This window comes from Chrysoperla carnea, chromosome 2 (genome assembly GCF_905475395.1).
Source record: "Chrysoperla carnea chromosome 2, inChrCarn1.1, whole genome shotgun sequence".
Classification (NCBI taxonomy): Eukaryota; Metazoa; Arthropoda; class Insecta; order Neuroptera; family Chrysopidae; genus Chrysoperla; species Chrysoperla carnea.
Window position 1 is genome coordinate 53,352,977 of NC_058338.1, and position 23,909 is coordinate 53,376,885.

Here is a 23,909-nt window from a genome sequence, read left to right on the forward strand (position 1 = left end):
GCTTGCGTGCCTCTTCTACCTTAATACCCATTCTTAATTATATTTTAAACTAACATCTATCCATGTTATTGTTAAATAGTTCTTAGAGAGTTTAGTAAAAATAGTTCTTACAGGGTGTACTTTTGAGATAATTGTCGGGATCAAATCCGTCTTCATTGGCAAAAATATAACTTTGTTAAACATTTACTAACAAGAGGCGAACAAACGTTAGATTGTGAGGATCCTAGTTCAACCCAAAATGTATCGCTAACTAATCCTCAATCCTTTATCAACTGTATCCTAGTTAGTTTTATCTTAACACAGTTAAAGATCATATAGGTAGGTATAGTTATGCCTTACCCTGTCTTGATTGATTTTGAAATAAAATCAACATTAGCTTTTGTCTCTGGAATGTAAAGAGCAATTTTTATGGCTAGATTGCAATAAAAATGCAGATATATGCTCCGTTGTAGCTGTTTTTGCTACTCAGACATCTCGGAACAGAGCTAAAATTTCTGCTTGGTAAATCGTCATGTACCTAGTAACAAAAAGAAGTTTCCCACACCGTTCAATTGATTTCAAAATCATAATATCTAAATGCATTTCTGGTAATTGAAAATGGGAAAGGATTTTAAGAAATATTTCGCACTATTATAGGAGCATACTACAATGTGTGCAAGACGGCGGTCATTCTTTTTAGCAGCAACCTTATACTTTTGTCTCAAAATGAAGTGAAATACATTTTTCAGCTGCTTTTTCCAATTATTATGAACATTTAGTACATAACAAAGTATCCGGTAAAATTTTGAAATCCTTTGGAAGATTTCAGTATTCAATTCTTCTGTGATATATCTGAAAAAGTTAACTTTAATTATAGAACTGATATAAGTTAGCAAAATTGTTTTTAACGTAAATTATAAATGACTTTTGGTATATTAAGAAATCTATAGCTAAAATAATAATTACTTAGCGTAATGGAAGTGGCATGATGTAATTAACTCCTGCGCTTATAATAAAACAATATGATTACAATAATAATCAAAATAAAGTCACATATGAGAAATATATACAGCTTAACACAAAACACTACACAAAATTCCTACAAAAAATTATAATATATACAAAATTTATAACAATGAACTAAAAATTTATCTATCAACATAAAATGCGATTAGTACCTATTGGACTGATAAATTATTGAACTAAAAAACACAATTAATTATTATTATTATTATTAGTTATTAAAATGATATCAAAATATGTCTTATACAATATTATGTAAAATACCTACTAGTTATTTAACATAAATATTATTTTATTATATCCAAAAAAAAATCGGATTTTTAACAAAAAAAAAGTGTGCGATATGTGGTGAAGTTTTTATTTTAAATAAATATGATTTTTAAATGGAAAATAATATTTTTTTATAATCATGCAAAAGTTTGATGAATGGCCATAATGTTTCATAGAAGGTTTCATAATCAAACACTTCAAATTTTGCTAATATTTTTCGTAATATTGAATTTTTATCAATATATTGTTTTTATTCAATGTGCTACTACTGATAATGATTCTAATAATGCAGTGACAACTACAATTGAAAATCTTTCGACAACAATATTAGCAGGTTTGTTTCAAATTCCATTCTATTTATTTTAATTCTAATACTGAAATTTAATTTTTAAAAATTAACGAATAAACGACAAATTGTATTCGCCAGAATCACATTTCTCAATTGTTTTTTCTACATACGAATTATATAATACACAAAAAAGAAACTCTTCTTACTTTTCGAGTCTTTTCTGAATTATAGAGGTACCTACAGTTGAATATACAAAATTTAATACAAAACGGCGTCGCCAAGAAGGAGGAAGCGATGTAACCAAATGCCATATCGAATCATTTTTCGCCTTCAGAAGAGCAATACGATGAATTTGGTTTTTATATTATACATTTTACAAATTTTATCTGTTTACCATTCTGGCATTCCCTGAGCTACTAGCTGAAGACAACCTTGTTTGAAGATCTTTTAACAAACCTTTGAAAAGAAATTACAGATTTATTCTAGAGATTCAATTTAAAAACGTAAGTAAATTAGCATCTAACTCGTAAAAAGTAAACTTTACGAAAAAATAACGCGATAACTTTTAGTTGTTGAAATCGTACAAAAAACAATGGTACAGAAAAACTAAAATTTATAATGTGGTGAAAATTTCTATTTGCAATTTAATTTTATCCATACAGCAATGTGATTTTGTGTATTTCTTACCGCTAAAATACCGCAAAATAAATTTTATGTTTGATTCAATATTATCAAATTTGCGAAATTTGACATGAAATTATACTTATATACCGGGTGTTCAAGATAATCCGTACAATTGCCAGTTTTTACATTCACATTCTGTTGAATATATTTGCTGAAAAAATGTTTACAACATTAATAATTTTAAAAGGCACAAGTTTCGAATTTAAAGTATTCCTCTATCAATTCCTGGTTATGGAAACGAAACCGAAGAATACCTCCGCGATACCTCCTATTGGAACCGAAAGTTAAAAACATGTCTAAATGATTCCACATTGTCGATTTACTAATTAAAATTTTCACTTCAAGACGAGTGGTCTTAGATATACGGGTGGTCTTAGACTGTATTCGTTTTAGACTCTCATACGTTTTACACTCATTGTCAGTGAAAATAGAAGAAGGATAGTGCTATCTATCATTTATTAATTACATTGAGTATAAAACAAATCAATCCAAAGCGTTAAAAACAAATACAGTTTAATAATATACTTTTTGTATTATTACCACATGGAAAGTACACCTTACAAAAGATTTACAATTTCACTGCACAAACACCAAAATACAAATTATTATTGCACACAATTTTTATACCATGTATATATGTAATATATATCAAAGTATACCAAGTTTAGTCCCAAGTTTGTAACGCTTAAAAATATTGATGCTACGAAATTTTGGTATAGATGTTCATAAAATCACCTAGTTAGTCCATTTCCGGTTGCCTGTCTGTCCGTCTGTGTACACGATAACGATTTTATAGCGTGCTCAGGGCATTAAAAGTGACGTCGAGTTCGTAAATGAGCAACATAGGGTCAATGGGCAATTGGATCTTGGGTCCGTAGGACTCATCTTGTAAACCGTTAGAGATAGAAAAAAAGTTTAATGTAAAAAATGTTCCTTATAAAAAAGTAAACAACTTTTGTTTGAAACATTTTTTCGTAAGTTACTGTTTACTCATGAGGGTACACACATATTGAGTTCGATAATCATGAAAATTAAATAGGATTCTTTGATAGTTTACTTTTCAAATCGATGTAATTAAGTACAAATCGTCATCCAATTGCAGTGGTACTAGTTATTTATTTATCCATATTTCTTCTTATGCACCCCACTATGTTAATTATTACTATTATATTAAGTTTGACTAGTACCGACTTTTTAAACAAATCACCTAGTCTTAGATGGAAAATGTTAAAGCAAAACAACCTTTCCGTGCTGCTTTGTATAAACTACATAAAAGGATAGTAACAACAGAGGGCATCTTTGCTCTCCTTGAGAACGTCTCGTTACCGACGAAGTGCGTTTACAAGTAGAATGTGACTTTTCAAGCAACGAAGCAATATGATTTTGAATTCCGAAGGCAGCACTGAAAGCTCACAGCTTTTTTACCGGAGTTGTCCCTAGTTCAATGTATCCAAAATTATGGATCCAAACATTTTAGAATTTTCGACTCCCTGCAGGCTTATACAAGTACAAATAATACGTCTGTATATGGAGGATTCACCTTCATTCATACAAGTGAAATTGTCTGAGATTCTCAAATCATGAGTATGGCAGCTCAATCGACAATGCCGTGTCAAACCGTGCTCTATTCCAGTCAGTTCAATCGACTGCAGTCAAATGGATTAGCTGTGGTTATGCACTTTGAATATGTCGTATACCTTTCAAAAAATTCCATTAATCAAGATCCGTTTACCGTAACCAGTTCAGTTTTTCCAAGCAATAAGTTCTTCCATTAATCAAGATCCGTTTACCGTATCCACTGTCTCGTTCTCAATTACCCAGTTCCCTTCTCATACGCAGATCAACCTGACTATGTTATTCATTGCCAAGCAGGTCAGTTCTTCTAAGCATTTATAGTAAATCCCCAATTGGTTTTCTAGGCCACAATGGTGCAAAGTGGGATTTAACTATCTATTTATAAAGGTTTTAATTTAATTGCTATAAAATATTAAATGAAAGTTGAAAAATAAATGACGCATTTACTACCAATATTCTTGACAGTGCCAAAAAATACTATAGTCATTCCTTGAAAGAGGTTTCTACTCTATTGTAACCAAAATATTACAGTTTTTAAACAAATATATTTCGAATATTTCATTTTCAGAACGTTTCAGTACGACCATTGCATCTTCAACCTCAGACAATGGTACAATTTATTCTACATCGCTAACTGAAGGTATTACAAATACTGAATCGACGAGTAAAGAAACTACTGAAATATCAACGACAACTGAACTTGACAATGGAACAACAAACCCGCAAATATCTACACCATCTTCAAAGAATCCAGAAGAAAACAGCACCCCAGTAGAACCAACCACCACAACTTCTGAAAAACCAGAGACAACCACTGCGTTTGAACTTTCTGAAGAGAATTGTAAAGATAAAGTTAAAATAGAAAAATTTAACGTTACAAGCTCTACATCAGAATCATTATTCGTTGAATGGAAAACCAGTAAAAATTATAAAAATTGTGTTGAAACAGTGAATATAACATGGGTAGATGACGATGATAATGAAAAATTCCATGATTCTAATTTTAAACCAGGAGGTGGATCATGGAATATAACCGATTTATGGCCGTGTCGCCGGTACACCATAATAATAAAATTAATTGGTGGAGAAGAAAATTTTATTGTAGATCAAGCAACTAAAGAAAAGGGAACCGAAAGTGTTGGTGAGTTTAACATTTAAGGCTACAGTCAACCGAGAAAATTTTTGATACCATTTGATTCCATTATTTATTTATCATTGTTTATCTCTCCTGGATTTTAGTTCTAGAATACGCTATAAAATTTCTTTTAATTAGATAATTTTAGGAACACCCATACCAAATAGTTTCTATACCTTAAATATTTCTATGCCTTCTGCGAAACTTTTTCTAACCCACCCTTAAATGTTCTTTGGATCATTCTGATCAAAAGCTCTCACGTCCTTAAAAATTTTTAACTAATAGTTTTCGAACTACGAGCGATCAAAGCAACGATGATATTATAGTTTTGGTATATGACTAAGAAAATGGCTTTCTGAGAGACATTTTCAAACCACCTCAAAAATGTTTTTCAGATCGTCCTGATCAAAAACTCTCACGGACACAAAACTTTTTAGCGAGTAGATTTGAGCTACGAGCGATCAAAGCAGGAAACTCATTGAGTGAGGTTTATAATTTTTAATAGCAGGATCTAAATAAATAAAGAATTTTTTCTGAAGGTCGCTCAGGTCATACGGTATAATTTAATTTGAATTAATTTTTGCTGGTAAAGATGCTAAAAAACTGTAAAAGATTTTCTGTACTTTATATTATAATTTTGTATGTAAAATAATGAATATTAGTCTCTACTCCAAATCTGGGACACAGTGAAACAAAAATTTGATAATGAAAGAGAACCGATGACTATAGTTAGGAAACATATTTATTAAGTTTGATATTACGATTTTTAACGAAAATGCCAACTTTTAATTTGTAACACCAGTTTTTAATCAGGATTAAAATTTCGTTTTTAAAAGACCAAACACTTTTTCCATGCTACTCTACAATTGGCCATTAAAAATTGTATTTCAACCTTTTCTACATAAAACCAATAGCTAATTTTCCTCATAAATGAAATTCGCTAATGAAAACCCACTTCATTAGTTTGCTATAAATAAATCCAAGCTTACACATTTAATAGTCGTCTATCTTATCTAGTAGAGAAAAGTATCGATTTTAAATTAAACACCGTTTTATTTAAATTTATAGTTCCAAAAGCTGTTGAGCTAATTACACACGATCCCACCGTAAATTCAATTGAATTATCATGGAAATCTACTACTGAAAAAGATAAGTATTGCTTAACTGGTTATAATATAACTTATCATCAAACTGGAGATCCGGAACATACAATAGAACCAATAAACTTACTGCCTAATACAACAAAATATTCCATTGAAAATTTACGTCCATGCACTCAATATGAAATTACTATTACGTCAATTGGAATTGACAATAGAAAGGGTGGCGAAACTTCTGAAGATGCTCAAACATCATCAGTAGGTAAGTAATACTCCACTTTTTTTCGTGGTTTGATGTTTTGAGCGAATGAGCTTGTCTACAAAATTTTATTGGGTTTAAGTATCAGTCAAGTCATTTTTTCATGTTTTACTTTTAAATAGTGGACAGGCTCGTTCAATTTCATGTTGGCATACTATTTTGAAAGTAGTTATTTTATTTTGTGGGATTGACAGCTTTTGACTGATGTTTTTTCTCATTTTAAATCAATTTGTTGGTGAGTTAATCAAGTAAATACGTACAGTTATAATAGACAGTTAAAGTTTTCATCGCTTCCTTTTTATTTGTGTTACTATTTTATATTGTAACTTTTACTTCAATTTTTCTCAAAAATTTTAACTTGAAACAACGGATTTAGTTGCAGATTTATTTCCTACTATCGAGATCATTTAAATTTAATTTCTAATTAAGTGTATAGGTAGGTACCATCCTTCAAGTTATTACTAAAGTGCATCGTTAGCAAATATACAGACTTTAAATTCTAAAACTTTTCATTTTCACGATACATATTGATAAAGTTTTAAAATACAAGTGAAATTTATAAAATTAAAAAAACCCCGAAAAATTTTTCGAGTACGGAACCCTAAACTCGCACTTGAAACATATATAAGAACACTCTCCAATAAGTTACCTTTTTCCTTAAAGCATTTTGAAGATCATCGCCAATTTTTTGTTTTTTCGGGTACGAAACCCTAAACTCGCATTTGAAATATAGCTAAGAACACTCGTACTCCCTACTTCTTCTACCCTACTTCTTCGAAAAACTTTCAGATCACACGATCATATGAACTTGAAAAATAGTATCGTCCAATGAAAAGAATAGTATGACCTAGCGTCAATTAGTCCGAGAAAAATTTTACAATATTATTTGTCCACAGCCCCAGCTACTGTCAAGCTGAAGTTGACACCCACAGAGAATACAATAATTATGGAATGGACTTCTGATTCCCAAAAAGGAGTGGAATGTTTAAAAGGATATCAAATTTCATATAAGTTGCACACAGAAGGAAATTATCAAATTATTGATGGACTTGTAGACAAAACTGAAAATAGGTATTTGCTAGACGATTTACTGTATTGCAACGAGTACGATATTGAAATTCTACCAGTTGGTGAAGAGAAAAATGGAACAGTGGCTAAAGAATCGACTACAACTGATTTTACAGGTTTGATGATTTGATTTTATAACAAATTAGTATGCCAATGTGAAATTTTCTTAAAATTAAATTGAACAAACTATAGTATTCGTTGAGTATAGTATAACAGGCGTCATGGTTAGAAAATTAAAACTTAATACATTCATAAGATTTTTAAAAATTATATTTAAAATACAAGTTACATAAATGATATAACTTTTTTTCTCGGAAAAAACACAACTAAGCTACATCACTTATGTAATATACAAGTGAAATTTACAAAATTTAAAAAACCCCTGACAAATTTTAAAACCCTCTAATAAGTTTAATTATGTACATAGCACAATGTCCCTAAAATTTAAATCAGGCATAGACGAGTTATTTTAAGTCAAAACCACCATTGTTAAAACTTTATTGGGTGCCATAAACTTTATTGTATGTCCTTTTATCCAAGACCGCATTCCTCGTAGAGGAGGAAGCGAAATGGGTATACGACTCGTCTGCCTATCTCAGTCTCTCCTATAGTAATGAGATAGGTAGAAAAGGAATGTTGTCTCTCTGTCTTACTCGTATTATTGGTTGACACTGGTTAGGTTGTCACTGTCTTACTCTAATTTTAGATACAGAAGTCTAAGTGGCTTCTCTAAGCCACGTTTGCCCATGCATGCCCTAAATAACGTTTGTAATCTGTGAATTTTTTTATGTATTCTAGTCATTTTAATTAATACATAGCTTTTAAAAAGTTTTCTTGGCGAAGTTCAATATTATTTATGTTAAAGAATCAAAATAAAATAAAATAAATTGATTATAATTTTGTTTAACAGCTTAATTATATGTTTATGCCAACAAACCATTGAATATATGAAATTTATAGTCTAAAATTAATTATTTGCCTCCAATTAAACGAGAATTTTTTGCCTTGCTTCCATATTGATCCAAAAGCAAGTTAACGCCATGGTCCATCAAACTTATAACTGTTAAGAGATAAAAATACATTATAATTTGTAAAAGTAAATTCATGATTTTTATTAAAAATAATTAAATTTAAGATAAACTGATTTCATTTAAAATAAATATTTTTATTTTTAGCCCCATCTGCAGTCCAGAATTTTAGATTAAGTACTGAAAAAGATACTATTACAGTTAAATGGGAAGCACCTATAAATGCTTCCGAATGCGTTGTTGAATACCAAATAAGTTGTCATCTTGAAAGTCCTGAAGGAAATTCGGAAACAATAATTTATAATTCAAAAAAATTTTCACACACATTTGAAAATTTAAATTATTGTTCTACATACACAATTGAAATTAAGCCTTTAGGTCAGGAAGGGCAGAGTGGTAATAGCACTTCAAATAGCATTGAAACTGAATCCATAGGTATTATTTTTATTTGTGGCTTTCAATTTAATTTCTGGTGATTAAAACATTAACAAAAATCATTTTTTTAGATATGGTTGATGAAGTAGGTGATTTAAAATCGACCCCTCATCCCAATTCAATATTTGTAGAATGGGAAGCTCCATCACATTCTGCGTGCGTTGAAGGATACAAGATTTCGTATCTAGCTAAAAATATTGTTACTCCAATTGAAGATAATACCACAGACTTAAATTTTAAAATATCAGATTTAGAGCCATGCATTGAGTACAATATTACTGTTCAGCCAATACCAAAATCTGAGATAGGATCAAAACCTAGAAGTACGGTGTCCACAACGTCAGCAATTAGTGAGTATTTCACAAGACATATTTAACAGTTCTCAGATTTATCATTATGACACCAAATCGGAACTAACTTCGAGTATTAACTTGATCCGCCCTCTTTATTGTTCCGCTTAGAAACTGAAACAAGTGCTTCCAGTTTCAATAATTTAATATAACTCGGATCAACATTACCATAAAATAATCTACTTCAATTTGTAAAATAAAATTACAGTTTTATAATTGTAATTTATACAAGTAACATATTAACACCACCTTCCCCTCCCCCTTGATACATTTTATAGAGTGAAATATCAAATACATTATGTTTAAAAAATTTCAGAACCATCGGAAGTAACTGATATACAGATAGATCCACAACAATACGCGTTGAATATATCTTGGAACCCACCAGAAACTGCTAGACACTGTGTAAAAAAATATGGTGTTAAAATTGACGATACCACGGAGGAATTCACGGAAACTGTAACTAAAATGATGCGAAATTTAAATGCATGCGCTGAATACAATGTTACAATAACGCCAATTTATGAAAAAGACCAGAGAGGAGAAGCATCATCGCCCAAAAAAGAAAAAACATTACCCTCAGGTATTTTTTTTTTCACTTTATAATCACAAAAAATAAATAATATAAAAAAATTACCTAATTTTAGTAACGAATGCTCCAACTTTAATAGAAGCAATTGTTGACAGAAAATCCGCAACATTACACTACTCCCTTGACTTAGGAAAGAATTTCTGTAAATTAGAAACTGCTACAACTATTTGTAATAATGGAAAACAACCAATAACAAATTATACTTCACTTAATAACACTTGGACAGAAATATATACATTTGAAGTAGAAATCACAGGGATGACAGCATTCACCGAATATACGTGTTCAACAAATATTAAGAATGCTGCTGATGGAAAATCAGAGGAAGATACCACATATATTAAAACCAAAGCAGATGGTAAGTCAAAAAATTTCAAAAAGAAATGAACCATCCTTTAAAATGGTATTGTGAACAAGGCGCACTATATCGCTTTAGGTCTTTAGCTTCAAAAAGATTATATGGCTTAATTTACGTTTTATACGTGGGTACATACATATTTTAAATAATTTTTATGTTAAAATATTAAAATTTGAATTTTAATACAATGCCCTAATGAAGAAACCTACCTACCAGACCTTGCACACAAATCTTTTTATACTTCCGTTTCATATCTAAAATCTTCGCTTCTTTCATTTTTGTGTAGATTGGAAACTGAATTCAAATGAATTATAAAATAAGCCTTGGAAATATGTAATAAGTACAGTTGAAAAATGTGTTTCCTCATGGAGTGTGTTTCGTAGGTATCAAATATCCTTAGTATGGCGAAAATGTTTCTATTTGTTAATAAACAAAAAATTTTTAATTTAATAAAACGGTAAATGTTAAAGTTGACTTAAAAAATTAATAAATAGGCAACTTGAATTACGAATACGTTATACATGTATAAGAGTTTATTTTTAGTTTAACATTTACGCCATACAAGTTGCCTATTTATTAATTTTTTAAGTGTACCTGAACATTGGTCGTTTCATAGATTTAAAAATTGTTTACATTTACGACTCTAACTCATGCCTCACTAATGATATTTGACAAATAAGAAACATATTCCATGAATTTTTAGCAAAATGCGAACAGTTTCTTTCATTTTCCTTTATTAGCCGATTTTTTTAACATATTTTACTGTACTATAAATGCTAATGATCTCTAAATACGGAATGATAAGATGCCGTTGGAGGTCTACCTTATGTTTTTATAGTTTAAGAAGAGATTCGAAAACCCTTCGATTACATTAGTAACGTCTGTCAAGGAGGGTGGCCAAGGGAGAGGAGATGATTATTATTGTCAAGTAAAGACTCATAAGATTTTTATTAACATTGATTAATGTAACAGTGGCCCCGGAGATTCCTGCATCTCTGTCCTTATGCCGTTGCATAAGGACAGGGAGTGTATAAAACAGACAAAGTAACAGTCTGTTTTTTCTTATTTTTTAAATTTATGTAGGTATTGTATTTGAATCCGGTTATCTTTAATCCTAACGAATAAAAATTAATTAATGGACTATACCATTCCAAAAGATTATATTTTCAATAAAATTTTTGTTTTCAGTTCCAAGCGAACCACTTATCGAAGATGTAATTGAAATAAATTCAAACTCGTTTAAAATCATCTGGCAAAATCCGGAAAGTATTCCTGGTGAAAATTATTCAGAAACTTTGGAAATTATTGAAATTGGTCCGAAATTTTATATACCTTCTGATTGTAATACGTCAACACAAAACAATACCATTATTCCTGAACTTGAAAAAGGCCAAAAATCCTATTACTACGACCAGGCAAAACCATATACAGAGTATACCATAAAAATATTTGGAACTACAGAAGCTGGAAATGGACCTCCTACGTATAAAACTATAGTGACCAACCCAAGTGGTAAGTCAATTTACTACAATTATAATAATAATAATAATATGATATTGTAGCGGGCTTAACGAAAACAAATTTGTGTAATGAAAAATTGAACTGTCTATACTCAAATAATTATACGAATTTTTATTGTTAAGCTTTTTTTTTACTACATACAAATATAATACAATTCACAACACTTTTATTTTAATGTTATTATGATAGATCAGTTCTTCACTCGTTCTGTAGTTAACTTGAAGAGTGTGTATTGTAATCTAACTTATTGTAATCTGTGTCGACGTTATTGCAGTCGTATCGTCTAGCAAATTCTAGAACTGCCACGAATGTTCAATTTCATATATGTTACTAGTAATTGTTACCATACAGTCTAGCAAATTCTAGAACTGACACGTATGTTCTATTGCATATATTTGACTTGTTTGTTTCTTTTTAGAATTGTCTAGATTACATTTGTTTATAATATAGTATTACTTACACGCATGTACTCTGTCATACTCGCGGGAGATACCTATGCCAAAATGTAAATTAAACGCATGGTATATTGTTTGGTAATTCCCTATTTTCGTTGCTGTTTGGTGTTTGCCTTCGTATCTGACCGTATCATAATAAATAAAATAAATTTGAGTATTTATTATTAAAATGTACACTTTCTAGCTTCTGAGCCAGTACGAGACTTGAATGTTTCAATCATTTACAATAAAGACAAAAATTATTCGTATCCATACGATATACAAGTTAAATGGCAAAGCCCATGTAATTCATCGGGTAAATTGCAAAGCTTTTTTGTACAAGTGGGTGAGAATGAAGAATTTTCTATAGACGCTGTAGAAAATAAAACATCATACAGTACATCCTTAGAAGATCTGAAACCAGAAACAAATTATATGATACAAGTTTATGCTCAAACATTCAACAGCCCTGTTTCTTCTCCGGCGCCATGGGATTTTATAACTCCAGCTGGAGGTAAATATTATTTTGTTTTAATGCAAATGTATTTAATGTCCATTCAAGTAAAAAAAGTGTATACAAACAAAAAATTCATCTACAAAAATTCGCTTGTGATTGTGAGTGAAAATTTTTATACATTAAGATGTTACTACAAGTGAGAGAGAATGCGATACCTTAAAGACAGAGAAAAGATAGCTCTCTGAACAGTAGTTGTATTAGTGAAGTAAATCTGGCAACACGCTAACATATTGATTATCTGTGCACACCACCCACAATTAGCACATGCCACAGAAGTGAATGATACAACGTTGCCGCTTGTACAATTTACTTTTGGATTCGACTAAATATTCGTCAAAAATTAACCTTTGTTTATTGTTTTTTCGTAAACGATAAGGTAAATTAATTACGCTTGCAAAATTTCAAAGTTTGCATTAATTTTGTTTGCAAAGTTTCTCTCTATAGCAAAAAATCGAACTAACAATGTTCGAAAATTTCTGCTAAACACTATGGATTCTTATCTAAATGCTTCTACAATTTTTTTGAAACTTTTTGTCGTTGTAAACTACCTGTTTTCAAAATTTCGTGCAAACTACTTGTAGTCTCAAGTTTTTAGAAGTACCTTAATGTGCCTTTGCGATAAACATTACCAAAGTTTTCAAAAATTTCACCTAAAAGGGGTTTATATTATATAGAACCTCTAGGGGTTGAATATGTTTATATAATAATAAGTTTTTGCTATTTTTGTGTAAGTAATGCCAAAAAAATTTGCTTAATGCCATTATCATTTTTTTCTTTTAAAACTTTCATCACTCTGTATCACGAAAGTGAAACGTTTTGGTACCTGAATTTTCGGTGACAAAAGTTGTTTTTGATGTCCACTTAACCACTAGAACACTTCTGTACATTTAATGACTATAATTTTATAAAAAATATTTTTTAGTACCTAGTTTTACAAAAGATTACTTGAATATATCAGTGGATCCACATAAAACAAATAGTCCAGAACATAAAGCTGAAATACAATTTCCTCAAAGTATATTTGGCAACGAAATGGGTACTATAAACTTTTATTCAATAATTATATCAAAAGCTGGATTTGAAGGACCTCAAAAATTTGAAAGTTGGAATGATACGGGGGATAATTGGGTAAACGATGTGGAAAAATGGCCAAATAATCGATATCAAGCTACGCTAGTACGATGGAAACCCTTATGTAGAGGTTAGACATTATTAATATTAAACGTATGATTTTAAAAACTAAAATCACATATTTTTCAGTCGGAATGCCTTGCAATTTCATAATCGGTGTCGACGATTGTAAAGATCTAAATGTCAAAGAACAATACTGTAATGGGCCATTAGATCCAAACACTAATTATTCTGTACGTATACGAGGTTTCACAAGTAAAGGTTTCTGTGAAACCCCATCGATTTATTTCCAAACAGGTATAATCCAAATATAAATGAAATGAAGTGCAACACAGAACGGTGCACAAATGTGGAAAATATTCTTACAAAACTTTTATTTGGATTTTCTTGAGGATAGTCAGTAAAGTAAATAAAAATCGATTCGAAAAATCATTTCCAAATGATGCTTCGGGTGTAACTGACAGATTGAACAGGTTACTTCTTCATCCTAAAATTTTCGGTGGATTATAAGTTATTAATACTTCTGTTTTATTCTAATGATCCGCGATGTAGATAGTAATATTATATTGTAATAAGATAACATCGAGTTAAAAAGAGATCCAAAATTGAGTAGCATGAAAATTAATCTAAAAACATTAAAATATTTTTCATTGAAGGTGTGTTCGATTAATATTAATCTATCAAATCTGAAGTTTTTAATTTTCTGAAAAAATAACAGTCGGAATATTTTTCAAACTAGTGCGCTGCTTCATATCAAGCTTTTAACCAAATTTAATCTAAATGAATTTACGCTTTCAGCTGTTTCATTCAATGTAGGAATTATAATTGCTGTTATAATAAGCCTTTTTATATTTGGAACTTGTTTATCATTTGCGATATACTTTAAGAATGGAAATGCGTCAGTTTGGTAAGTATGCCAGTTAAAAAGATTTGATTAAAAATATCAAAAATTTTTGTAGCCAGAAATTTAAAAATATTATATAAAAAAAATTTAAATGATTATATTTAGAAATAAATGCGAAAGAAAATTTTTGGAGTAGACTAGAAACGTTGTTTACTCGGTGGAAAAAATATTTGAACAAATTTAAGTCTTAGAAACTCTGAAAAAGTGTTAGGAACTCAATTAGACAGTCCAAAAAGGTAGAGAAGTTCAGAGTTATTCAGTGTTCCTAAGACCTATTAAGACTCCTTCAAATATTTTTTCTACCATAATTAATAAGAAATAAGAAGAACATTTTTTTACTAGATTATAGTTTATTTAATGGAAATTTTCGGGACAAAAGCTACATTTGGGTACAAAATTTTATCCTCTTTCTGATTTAAGACTCTTTTTAAATAAAGATCATTTCAATATGACTATTTATGAGTATGTTACTATTTTCTTCTTTCTATATCAGGGTGAAATCAATTTTCCTTTGCAAGGATATAAGTACAAGTGCATCACAGAATACAGTAATGCCGCCAAGGATTTCAGTACAAAATTTCCCAGCACATTGTATAATGTTACGATCAAATGCAAATCAATTAAGTAGTGAATTTTCATTATTGGAAACACTGAGTGATGATATTGCGTTGTTAACATATATAGGAGATTTACCACATAATCGTGTGAAAAATCGGTATCCAAATATCAAACCATGTAAGATTTCTTTCTTTTTTTTCAATTTTTAGCTTTATAACAGGAAAATTTTTCACCCCGAAAACTAAATCGAGACTTTTTTTATTTATGTTAGCCTATATGCTTGTAATATATGCCTTTCGTCGACTGTGTGTGTGTGTGTGTTTTTAACCCCCGAACTAAAAAAAAGGGAGTGTTATAAGTTTGACAGCTATGTGTGTGTCTGTCTATCTGCCTGTATGTCTTTCTGTCTGTCTGTGGCATTGTAGCGCTTAAATGGAGGAACCGATTTTGATTTGCCTATATGCTTGTAATATATGCCTTTCGTCGACTGTGTGTGTGTGTTTTTAACCCCCGAAACAAAAAAAGGGAGTGTTATAAGTTTGACAGCTATGTGTGTGTCTATCTGCCTGTCTGTCTGTCTGTGGCATCGTAGCGCTAAAATGGAGGATCCGATTTTGATTCTTTTTGTTTCGTTTGAAAGATAATTTAATGGAATGTGTTCTTAGCTATGTTTCAAGTGCGAGTTTAGGGTTCCGTACCCGACAAATTTGTCTGTGGATTTTTAAATATTGTAAATTTCACTTGTTATCGATAATTCTTAGAATCGTTTTGGAATACATACAATAATTGGATTTTTCAGGAAGTTATTGACCTGCAGACCAGTAAATACACAGCTTTTCATTTAAGTGATTGTGTTTTTTTATTTTAGATGATGTTACGCGGGTCAAACTACGTGTAGTTCCAGATGAATTTTCGGATTACATAAATGCATCATATATCAAGGTAAAAGCACAAAAACTAATTGTTTGGTTTCCAATAACTACCTACCAAATTTAAGAAATAATATATGTTGGGTTTTTTCCAACTTCATTCTTTGTCATAGGCAGTTTAAATTCAGAGAGTAGTATTAAGTCGTCTAGAAGTTTTTCCGAAATATTGTAAGTCGTACCGTAATGTTATCGAATTTGTTCGCCGTCACAATACTTCCTCTACATTGTACAAGGAAGAAGTAAATACTAAATAAAATGTACAGAAAATTGAACTTATAGTTTAATAATATATAGTTTAAAAATGAGCGCTCTAAACTTTTTATGCTAAGAAAATCCATTTTTTAAGCAAAAAAATTGTATTATACTCACTTAAGGTTTCGAGTCCATTTTTTAGGGTTACAGCAGTGATGTTGAGTATATAGCAACACAAGGTCCTAAAGAGGAAACAATTGATGATTTTTGGCAAATGGTGTATGAAAATGACGTAAAACAAATTGTAATGGTTACAAATTTAACGGAAAAAGGGAAGGTAAAGTAAAATATACTAGAAATTTCATTCAAACTTTTATAATTTCTAATGGATTATTTTCACTTTCCAGAGTAAATGCTATAAATATTACCCTGAAGAATTAGATCCGGTAACATGTAATAACGGAATTGAATTAGAATGTGAATTTATAGAATTTAGGCAAGCATTTACCATACGTCACATATGCTTAAAGAAGGTAAATAAAACTATATTTATCTAATACGCCGCAATTTTTTTAATTAGAGTATAATATTTGTAGAAAAGTAATCCATATTTAATTGAAAGGAAATTAATACATTTACAATTTCATGAGTGGCCTGATTTTGGTGTACCTCAAAGTACAGATTCAGTATTAAAATTATGTCGAGAAATTCGATCTCATCAAGCTCACAATTACGGAGTAGTTGTTGTTCATTGTAGGTAAGTAATAAATTATAAATCTTATTCCGAAGTAACCGGAATATTGTCAAATGCACTATTATTTAAGTCGCTTTGCTCGCAAGGGGGCTCCAACCCTTCACTCCCGCAGCGGTTTTCGGCCTTGGCTCCGCGTCACAGAAAATAACATTCAATGAATTTTAATGTCGGCAAAAAATGCCTTATTTTTTCGATAAAAAAATCGAATTTTGAAAGTCTACGAGATTCCGTATCATTTTTCGTCTAGGACATCGCCGGAGGGAGGGAGATATAATCGAATTTTGTAAGTCCGAAGGGTTCTGCCTCACTTTTCGGTTTCTTGAGTCCTTAAAATTATTTTTTACTAAAAAATATTCCAAATTTTACAAGTATAAATTTTAAATCTGTTCGCCATCCAGCCTCTCCCCCTAGCCAACTGGCTGACGACGCTCTTGAGAACTTATAATTTTTTAATATTCTTCAAATATTGATTTGAGCAATAATATTTTGATTTTAGTGCTGGAGTCGGAAGAACAGGAACTATAATTGCAATTGACATTTTGGTGCAAGCAATTCACGCTAATCGTAAAATCGACGTATTTGGAACTGTACATAATTTACGAAAACAAAGACAGCATATGGTAAAAAATGAGGTAAACTTATCTTAAATAAAAATTGATACAAAAATTTTTAACAGTTTTACTTTACAGGGGCAATACGCATTCATCTATAGTTGTTTACGTGACGAAATATTAAATCCCCGTGTGTTTCAAGGTAATATCAATAGAAATATAGTTATGAGTGGACAACAATCCACTCTTACACCAAGTAAATATTTTAGGTACAGACCGACATAGCAGCAGTTATACATCATTCTATGAACGTGGATATTATAATTTTTACGATGATGGTGATTTACGGAAGTTATCGATTGAAAGTGCTATGTAAATAATCCCAATAAGCGAAGAGACTATCATACAAATATCTTAAGAAAAAAGTAAATGAAAAATTTCTTGAAAATGTATTTTACGACTAGAGAAGATGAATGAACATGAAATCTAAATTATTTTTAATTTTTTTCGCCGCCTGCTTACTCGTATTGCGTTTGAACGTCAAATTTATCAGATATCGACTAAAAAAATTACTCCGGAATATCACGTTTCGTAAAAAAAAATTGTTTCAGAATTTGCTGAAACTTATTGTAAAGAGTAATTTTGATCGAAAAAATTACAAAAATCGAATTTAGTCTCATCTAATTGTCAAGTGAACAAGTGTTTTGGGTTCTGGTTATCCTAGTACCCTACTATTAATCAAAAGATAAAAAATTTTGGTTATTTTGAATAGGAAATAGATATATAAGAATTTAACATAAATATATTGTCTATGAAGGAAACCCTCATTTTTTTGGCAGAAAAGGGAGAAGTTTTATAATTTATATCCATAATTTTTTCTAAAATACATAATACAGTAAGTTAAACTTAGAAAATTTTTCATTTACATTCTTCATCAGATATTAAATCTATAATTGTCGCCTGACCATTAATATAAAATGAAACTAAACCAAATATTGTTGTGATACCAAGAAATAAATCGCGATTCTCTTGCATTGCTGGCTGTTGCAGTCATATATATTTTTTAGTTCTATTAAATTAAGCCAGCAACAACAATTTCTGCACACACAAAATCGAACAGTGTATTAAATTGATGCTAATTTAGAACATCAAAAAAATTTTATTACTTTCATTTTCTTTAAGATATGAGTATGTGTGCTGTGCTAGCTTAATATTAAGCTAGCACATATGATATAACAAATTTTAGCATACAAAAAATTGAAAAGTGTATTAAAATCAAGCATATTTAGTGCTCATTTAGTACATAGAAAAAAAAAATGTATAACTTTAATATTCTTAAAATTATCGGCATATTATGTTATGTAGATGCTAACTTAATATTAAGGTAGCTTTTCAATTGTTTAATTGCTAAAATTTGTATGCCATGTTTGCTTAATATTAAGCTAGCACACACACTCATGATTTTAAAACCATTAAAATTATAAATTTATTTTTGATGTACTAAATTAGCACAAACTAGACTTGATTTAGCTTAATATTTAGCTAACACCTTCATTCTCATATCTTAAAGAAAATGAAAGCAATTAATTTTTTTTTTTGATGTGCTAAATTATAGCGTTAACTGTGTTTAAATTTATTTAATTCACTATCCGATTTTGTGTGTGCAGGAATTGTTGTGCTAGCTTAATAGACCAATTTTTATTTTTAAATTATTTATATAATACAGTAAGCACTGAGAAGATTATAGGCTAAAAAAGCTGAATATACGTACGTGTAAAATGTCAAAAATTTTATTAATTTATTTGAATTTATTTATTTCAAAAGTTTATTATATATGTACTTAAAAACAAATAAAATTTTTAAATATAAAAAAAGTATATATTTCATAATCCATTTGCATTATTAGAAGCGGAGAAACCGCCGCACTATGATACCATTGGCTGCAATGATATGGCACTCAGCACTGGAACTGGAACCCGTAAGGTTATATATTCTATCACTGGAACCCCTACTATAGAATTATTCTACTATAGGATTCAATAAATGTAGGCAGAGAATATATCGGTAAATTTACTGATATAGTCTCTGATGTAAGTAACTAATCAACAACTAAACATAAACATCAAAATAAAAATAATAAAATCGACGACAGTGATTCAATTAAACAAAAAATTACAAAGTAAGTTAAACTAAATGGGGAATTTATTGAAGAACACATTAAATTTTAATAGCAAATAGACCTTTATCACATTTTTTTTCTTTTTTTTTTTTTAAATGGAAGTAAATGTCTTGGTAAATGAGCTAATTTTTTTCCCCGATTTTTTTGAAGCCATATGACCGAGAAAACAGACAATGAAAATCATTAAAATTCAAATTGGCGAAAACGATCCGGAAACACACGATGTTACACGAAGATTGGTCATTTAAAGTTGATAATAATGATATATTATTACAACTGTTGACACTGTTTTATTGTCATTGCTTGTCGGATTGACATCACAGATCACGTGTGCGGTGGAGCCAAAAAAAATCGTTTTAAAATATTTCAAATATTGTGACTTTTGAATAATTTTTTTCATAATGTTTTTATTGTTAAAAATGCGTAATTTTTGAGTTACAGGCTCTACTCGACCTATATTTTCATAAAAAATTATCAAAAAGCATTTCTGTTTTTCATGAAAAAGGTCTATTGCACATAGAAGTAATTATTAAAGAAGTAAATATTAGGTCAAAATGATATAAATAAATGTAGGTAAAGTAGAACGCTAATTTTTAGTTTACTTCGTTCCTCCTTAACTGTGACTCTCGATACTGCCATACTACCTTAACATGATTCAAATAATCAAATTAAACATAGTAACATATAAACATACAAAAAAGTGACAATTAAAAACAAATTATAAATCGACAACAGTGATTTAAATAAACTTTAAATTAAAATGGAGTAGTCTCTCACAATTTTTTACTGTTGAGTATGTTTTTGAAACCTCAATAAAAGCATCCAATTAACTGTTAAACATATTTTAAGTGACTCATCACATCAACAGACTAATCTGAAAAAATTGTATTTTTTGTGATTTGAATAAAAAAAATGGACCGTAGTAAACATAAACATCAAACAGAAATGACTATTAAAAATAAAATCGGCGACAGTGATTCAAATGAACAAAAAATTAAAACGGAGATTCAACTAAATAGGGAGCATATCAAATTTGAACAGCAATTACACACAGAATTAATTATTAAAGAAGAAATATTAGATGTAAATGATATAAATAAAGAAAAGCAAACAGAGAAAAAATTATGTCATGATGTTGGCGAGAAAGGGATTAATATCAAAAAACAATTACACACACAAGTTAAAGATGAACAACCAGAAAATCAAACCGAGGAAACATTCGATTGCTTTAATGATGACGAACACATTAAAAAAATACGAACTAAATCTGCGAGAAATAAATTAACAAGGCATAAACGAATTCATTCCGGAGAGAAACCTTTTACATGTGACGTTTGTCATAAAACATTTAACAAACAGTTCGGTTTAGAACGTCACAAACGAACACATACTGGAAAGAAACTTTATTCATGCGACGTATGTGATAAAACATTTAATTATCAAAATAACTTGCGTGTCCATAAAAGAAGACATACTGGAGAGAAACCTTATTCATGTGGTGTATGTGATAAATCATTTAGTCAGAAAAATAGTTTACTTATCCATAAACGAATACATACTGGAGAGAAACCTTATGCTTGTGATGTTTGTGGTAAAACATATAACAATCAAATCGGTTTAAATTTTCACGGACGAATACATGCTGGAGAGAAACATTCATGCGATGTCTGTAATAAAACATTTAACTGCGAAAGTTACTTAATTGTCCATAAACGAATGCATACTGGAGAAAAACCGTATTCATGCAACGTATGTGATAAAAGGTTTAGCCGGGCACATAGTTTAGTTAGCCACAAACGAGTACATACTGCCGACAAGCCTTATACATGTAACGTTTGTGATAAATCATTTAAAATCGAATTGAATCTACGAAACCATAAACGAATTCATACCGGAGAGAAACCTTATACATGTGACGTCTGTAATCAAAAATTCAGGCTACAAAGTAGTCTACATAGCCATAAACGAATACATACTGGAGAGAAACCTTTTTCATGTGATTTCTGTGGTAAATCATTTGGCCAAAAACATAGTTTACGAATTCATGAACGAATACATACCGGAGAGAAACCTTTTTCATGCGACGCTTGTGATAAAACATTTATCAACAACGACCAGTTACGTCTTCATAAACGAACTCATACTGGAGAGAAACCTTACTCATGCGACGTATGTGATAAAACTTTTGGCCGACGAAATCATTTAATTTGTCATAAACGAGTACATACTGGAGAGAAACCTTATTCATGTAACGTTTGTAATAAAACATTTAGTCGTCAAAATAATTTGCGTTTCCATAAAGAAATACATACAGAGGAAAAACCATATTCGTGCGACGTATGTAAAAAATCATTTTCCTGGCAAAGTAATTTACTTTTCCATAAACACATACATACTGGAACGAAACCTTATTCATGTGAAGTTTGTTATAAAACATTCAACCAGGAAGATAGTTTACTACGCCATAAACGAATACATAATTTAAAGAAACCTTATTCATGTGATGTTTGTGATAAATCATTTACCCAGAAATACAACTTAAAATATCATATACAATTGCATGCTGGAAAGAAACCTTATTCATGTAACGTTTGTGATAGAACATTTTCCCAAAAATATAACTTAATTCGCCATGAAAATCTACATAGCGGGGAGAAACCTTATTCATGTGACGTTTGTGATAAATCATTTGCCCAGAAAACTTATTTAGCTAAACATAAACTAATTCATTCAAATGTCTAACCATTTTCGTTTTTAACTCACTCACACCCACTTGATAACTAAAACAAACCCAGAAGCATGCCCAAATTCTGGAGCAATACTGACCGCCCAACATATAATGGTGGAATGCGAGAGCCTCCAACAGCAATGAAGAATCTACCGTCTGTCAAAAATTTTGAAAATATTTATTAATCAGGCGCAGTGTCTTTGAACCATCTTATTGAATAATATTTAATTTATTATAGTTTTGTAAATAGTAATTGATGTTTAAAAAAGATTTAAATTAAATAAATAATCAGTCAATCAATAAATTTAAAAAATAAAAAATTAAGTTTATAAAATAATAATAGATGGTATAACAAAAATTGTATATGTATATAATCATAGAGAGCAATTTTGGAATTAAGCTTTGTTCACTCTCTAGTTCAAAAGTTATATGGTGGCTAATGGTGCTTTTGACCAGGGAGTGGGAAAATATATATTTGAAAATGGCAACGGGAATCGATAGAGCGATGAAATCTGAAAAAAGTATAACATACACTTTTTAAAGTACTACCCTTGAAAATGAAAAAAGTTTCAAGCCATTTGCCCGATATTTATACTTAAACTTACATATTTACATATTAAAATCTACATACTACATATTTAAACTTTTGTTCTATCTCTAACGGTTTACAAGATGGGTCGTACGGGCCCAAGACCCAATTGACATATGCTGCTCATTTAATAACTCGACCACTCTTTTTACGCCCTGAACACGCTAGCTTCATATCTCTTTTCGTTTTTGAGTTATCGTGTCTACAGGCAGACGGACAACAGAAGCTGGGCTAATAAGGTGATTTTATGAACACCTATGCCAGAGTTATTTAGTAACATTAATATTTTTAAGCGTTACAAACTTGAGACTAAACTTAGTTTATCTTGATATATTTCATATATACATGGTATAAAAATACATATAGTTCCATATCTGATATGATGGTACGGAACCATTTGTGTGCGAATCTGAATGGCACTTGACCAAGTAGAGATAAAGAGGACCATCTTTGTATATAAAAAGTGTCCACGAAAATCAGAGTAAAATATATGATCTAATACATATCAAACCTTTTGCTAATAAGTGTCATTTTGACCAATTTTAGAAGTGTTATTTTGGACACTTTTTACTTTAAGGGTCTTTTTTGATGATGACGCTTGACGCTGAGGATAAAAAAAAACTTTAACGATTTGACGCTGCTGAAGTGACTTCTTTTTCCCAGACACGTATACTCGGGTGTTTTCGAGTTCGCTGATCAGTATTCCAAAGTCAGAATTCCGATATAATCCCGCTGGTCCGAAATAGCAATATTCCGTAAATATTCAACAAATTAGGC

The 23,909-nt window shown here is 30.2% G+C and overlaps 2 protein-coding genes across 2 annotated transcripts; both read left to right on the forward strand.

The window, feature by feature from the left end:
- The first annotated feature begins 1,437 nt into the window (after positions 1 to 1,437).
- On the forward strand, positions 1,438 to 18,224 carry LOC123292763 (phosphatidylinositol phosphatase PTPRQ). Its single transcript, XM_044873477.1, has 21 exons — positions 1,438 to 1,606; positions 4,389 to 4,961; positions 6,024 to 6,317; positions 7,211 to 7,498; positions 8,558 to 8,845; positions 8,917 to 9,195; positions 9,512 to 9,778; positions 9,843 to 10,145; positions 11,334 to 11,657; positions 12,306 to 12,614; positions 13,540 to 13,818; positions 13,878 to 14,045; positions 14,547 to 14,655; positions 15,146 to 15,387; positions 16,079 to 16,152; positions 16,534 to 16,668; positions 16,739 to 16,864; positions 16,928 to 17,088; positions 17,582 to 17,717; positions 17,775 to 17,838; positions 17,906 to 18,224. Exons 1-21 carry the CDS (start codon positions 1,438 to 1,440, stop codon positions 18,010 to 18,012), a joined length of 4,695 nt encoding a protein of 1,564 aa, XP_044729412.1. The 3' UTR covers positions 18,013 to 18,224.
- Positions 18,225 to 19,586: 1,362 nt separating this feature from the next.
- LOC123292764 (zinc finger protein OZF-like) lies at positions 19,587 to 22,748 on the forward strand. Its single transcript, XM_044873478.1, has 2 exons — positions 19,587 to 19,614; positions 20,918 to 22,748. Exons 1-2 carry the CDS (start codon positions 19,587 to 19,589, stop codon positions 22,555 to 22,557), a joined length of 1,668 nt encoding a protein of 555 aa, XP_044729413.1. The 3' UTR covers positions 22,558 to 22,748.
- Positions 22,749 to 23,909: the final 1,161 nt, after the last annotated feature.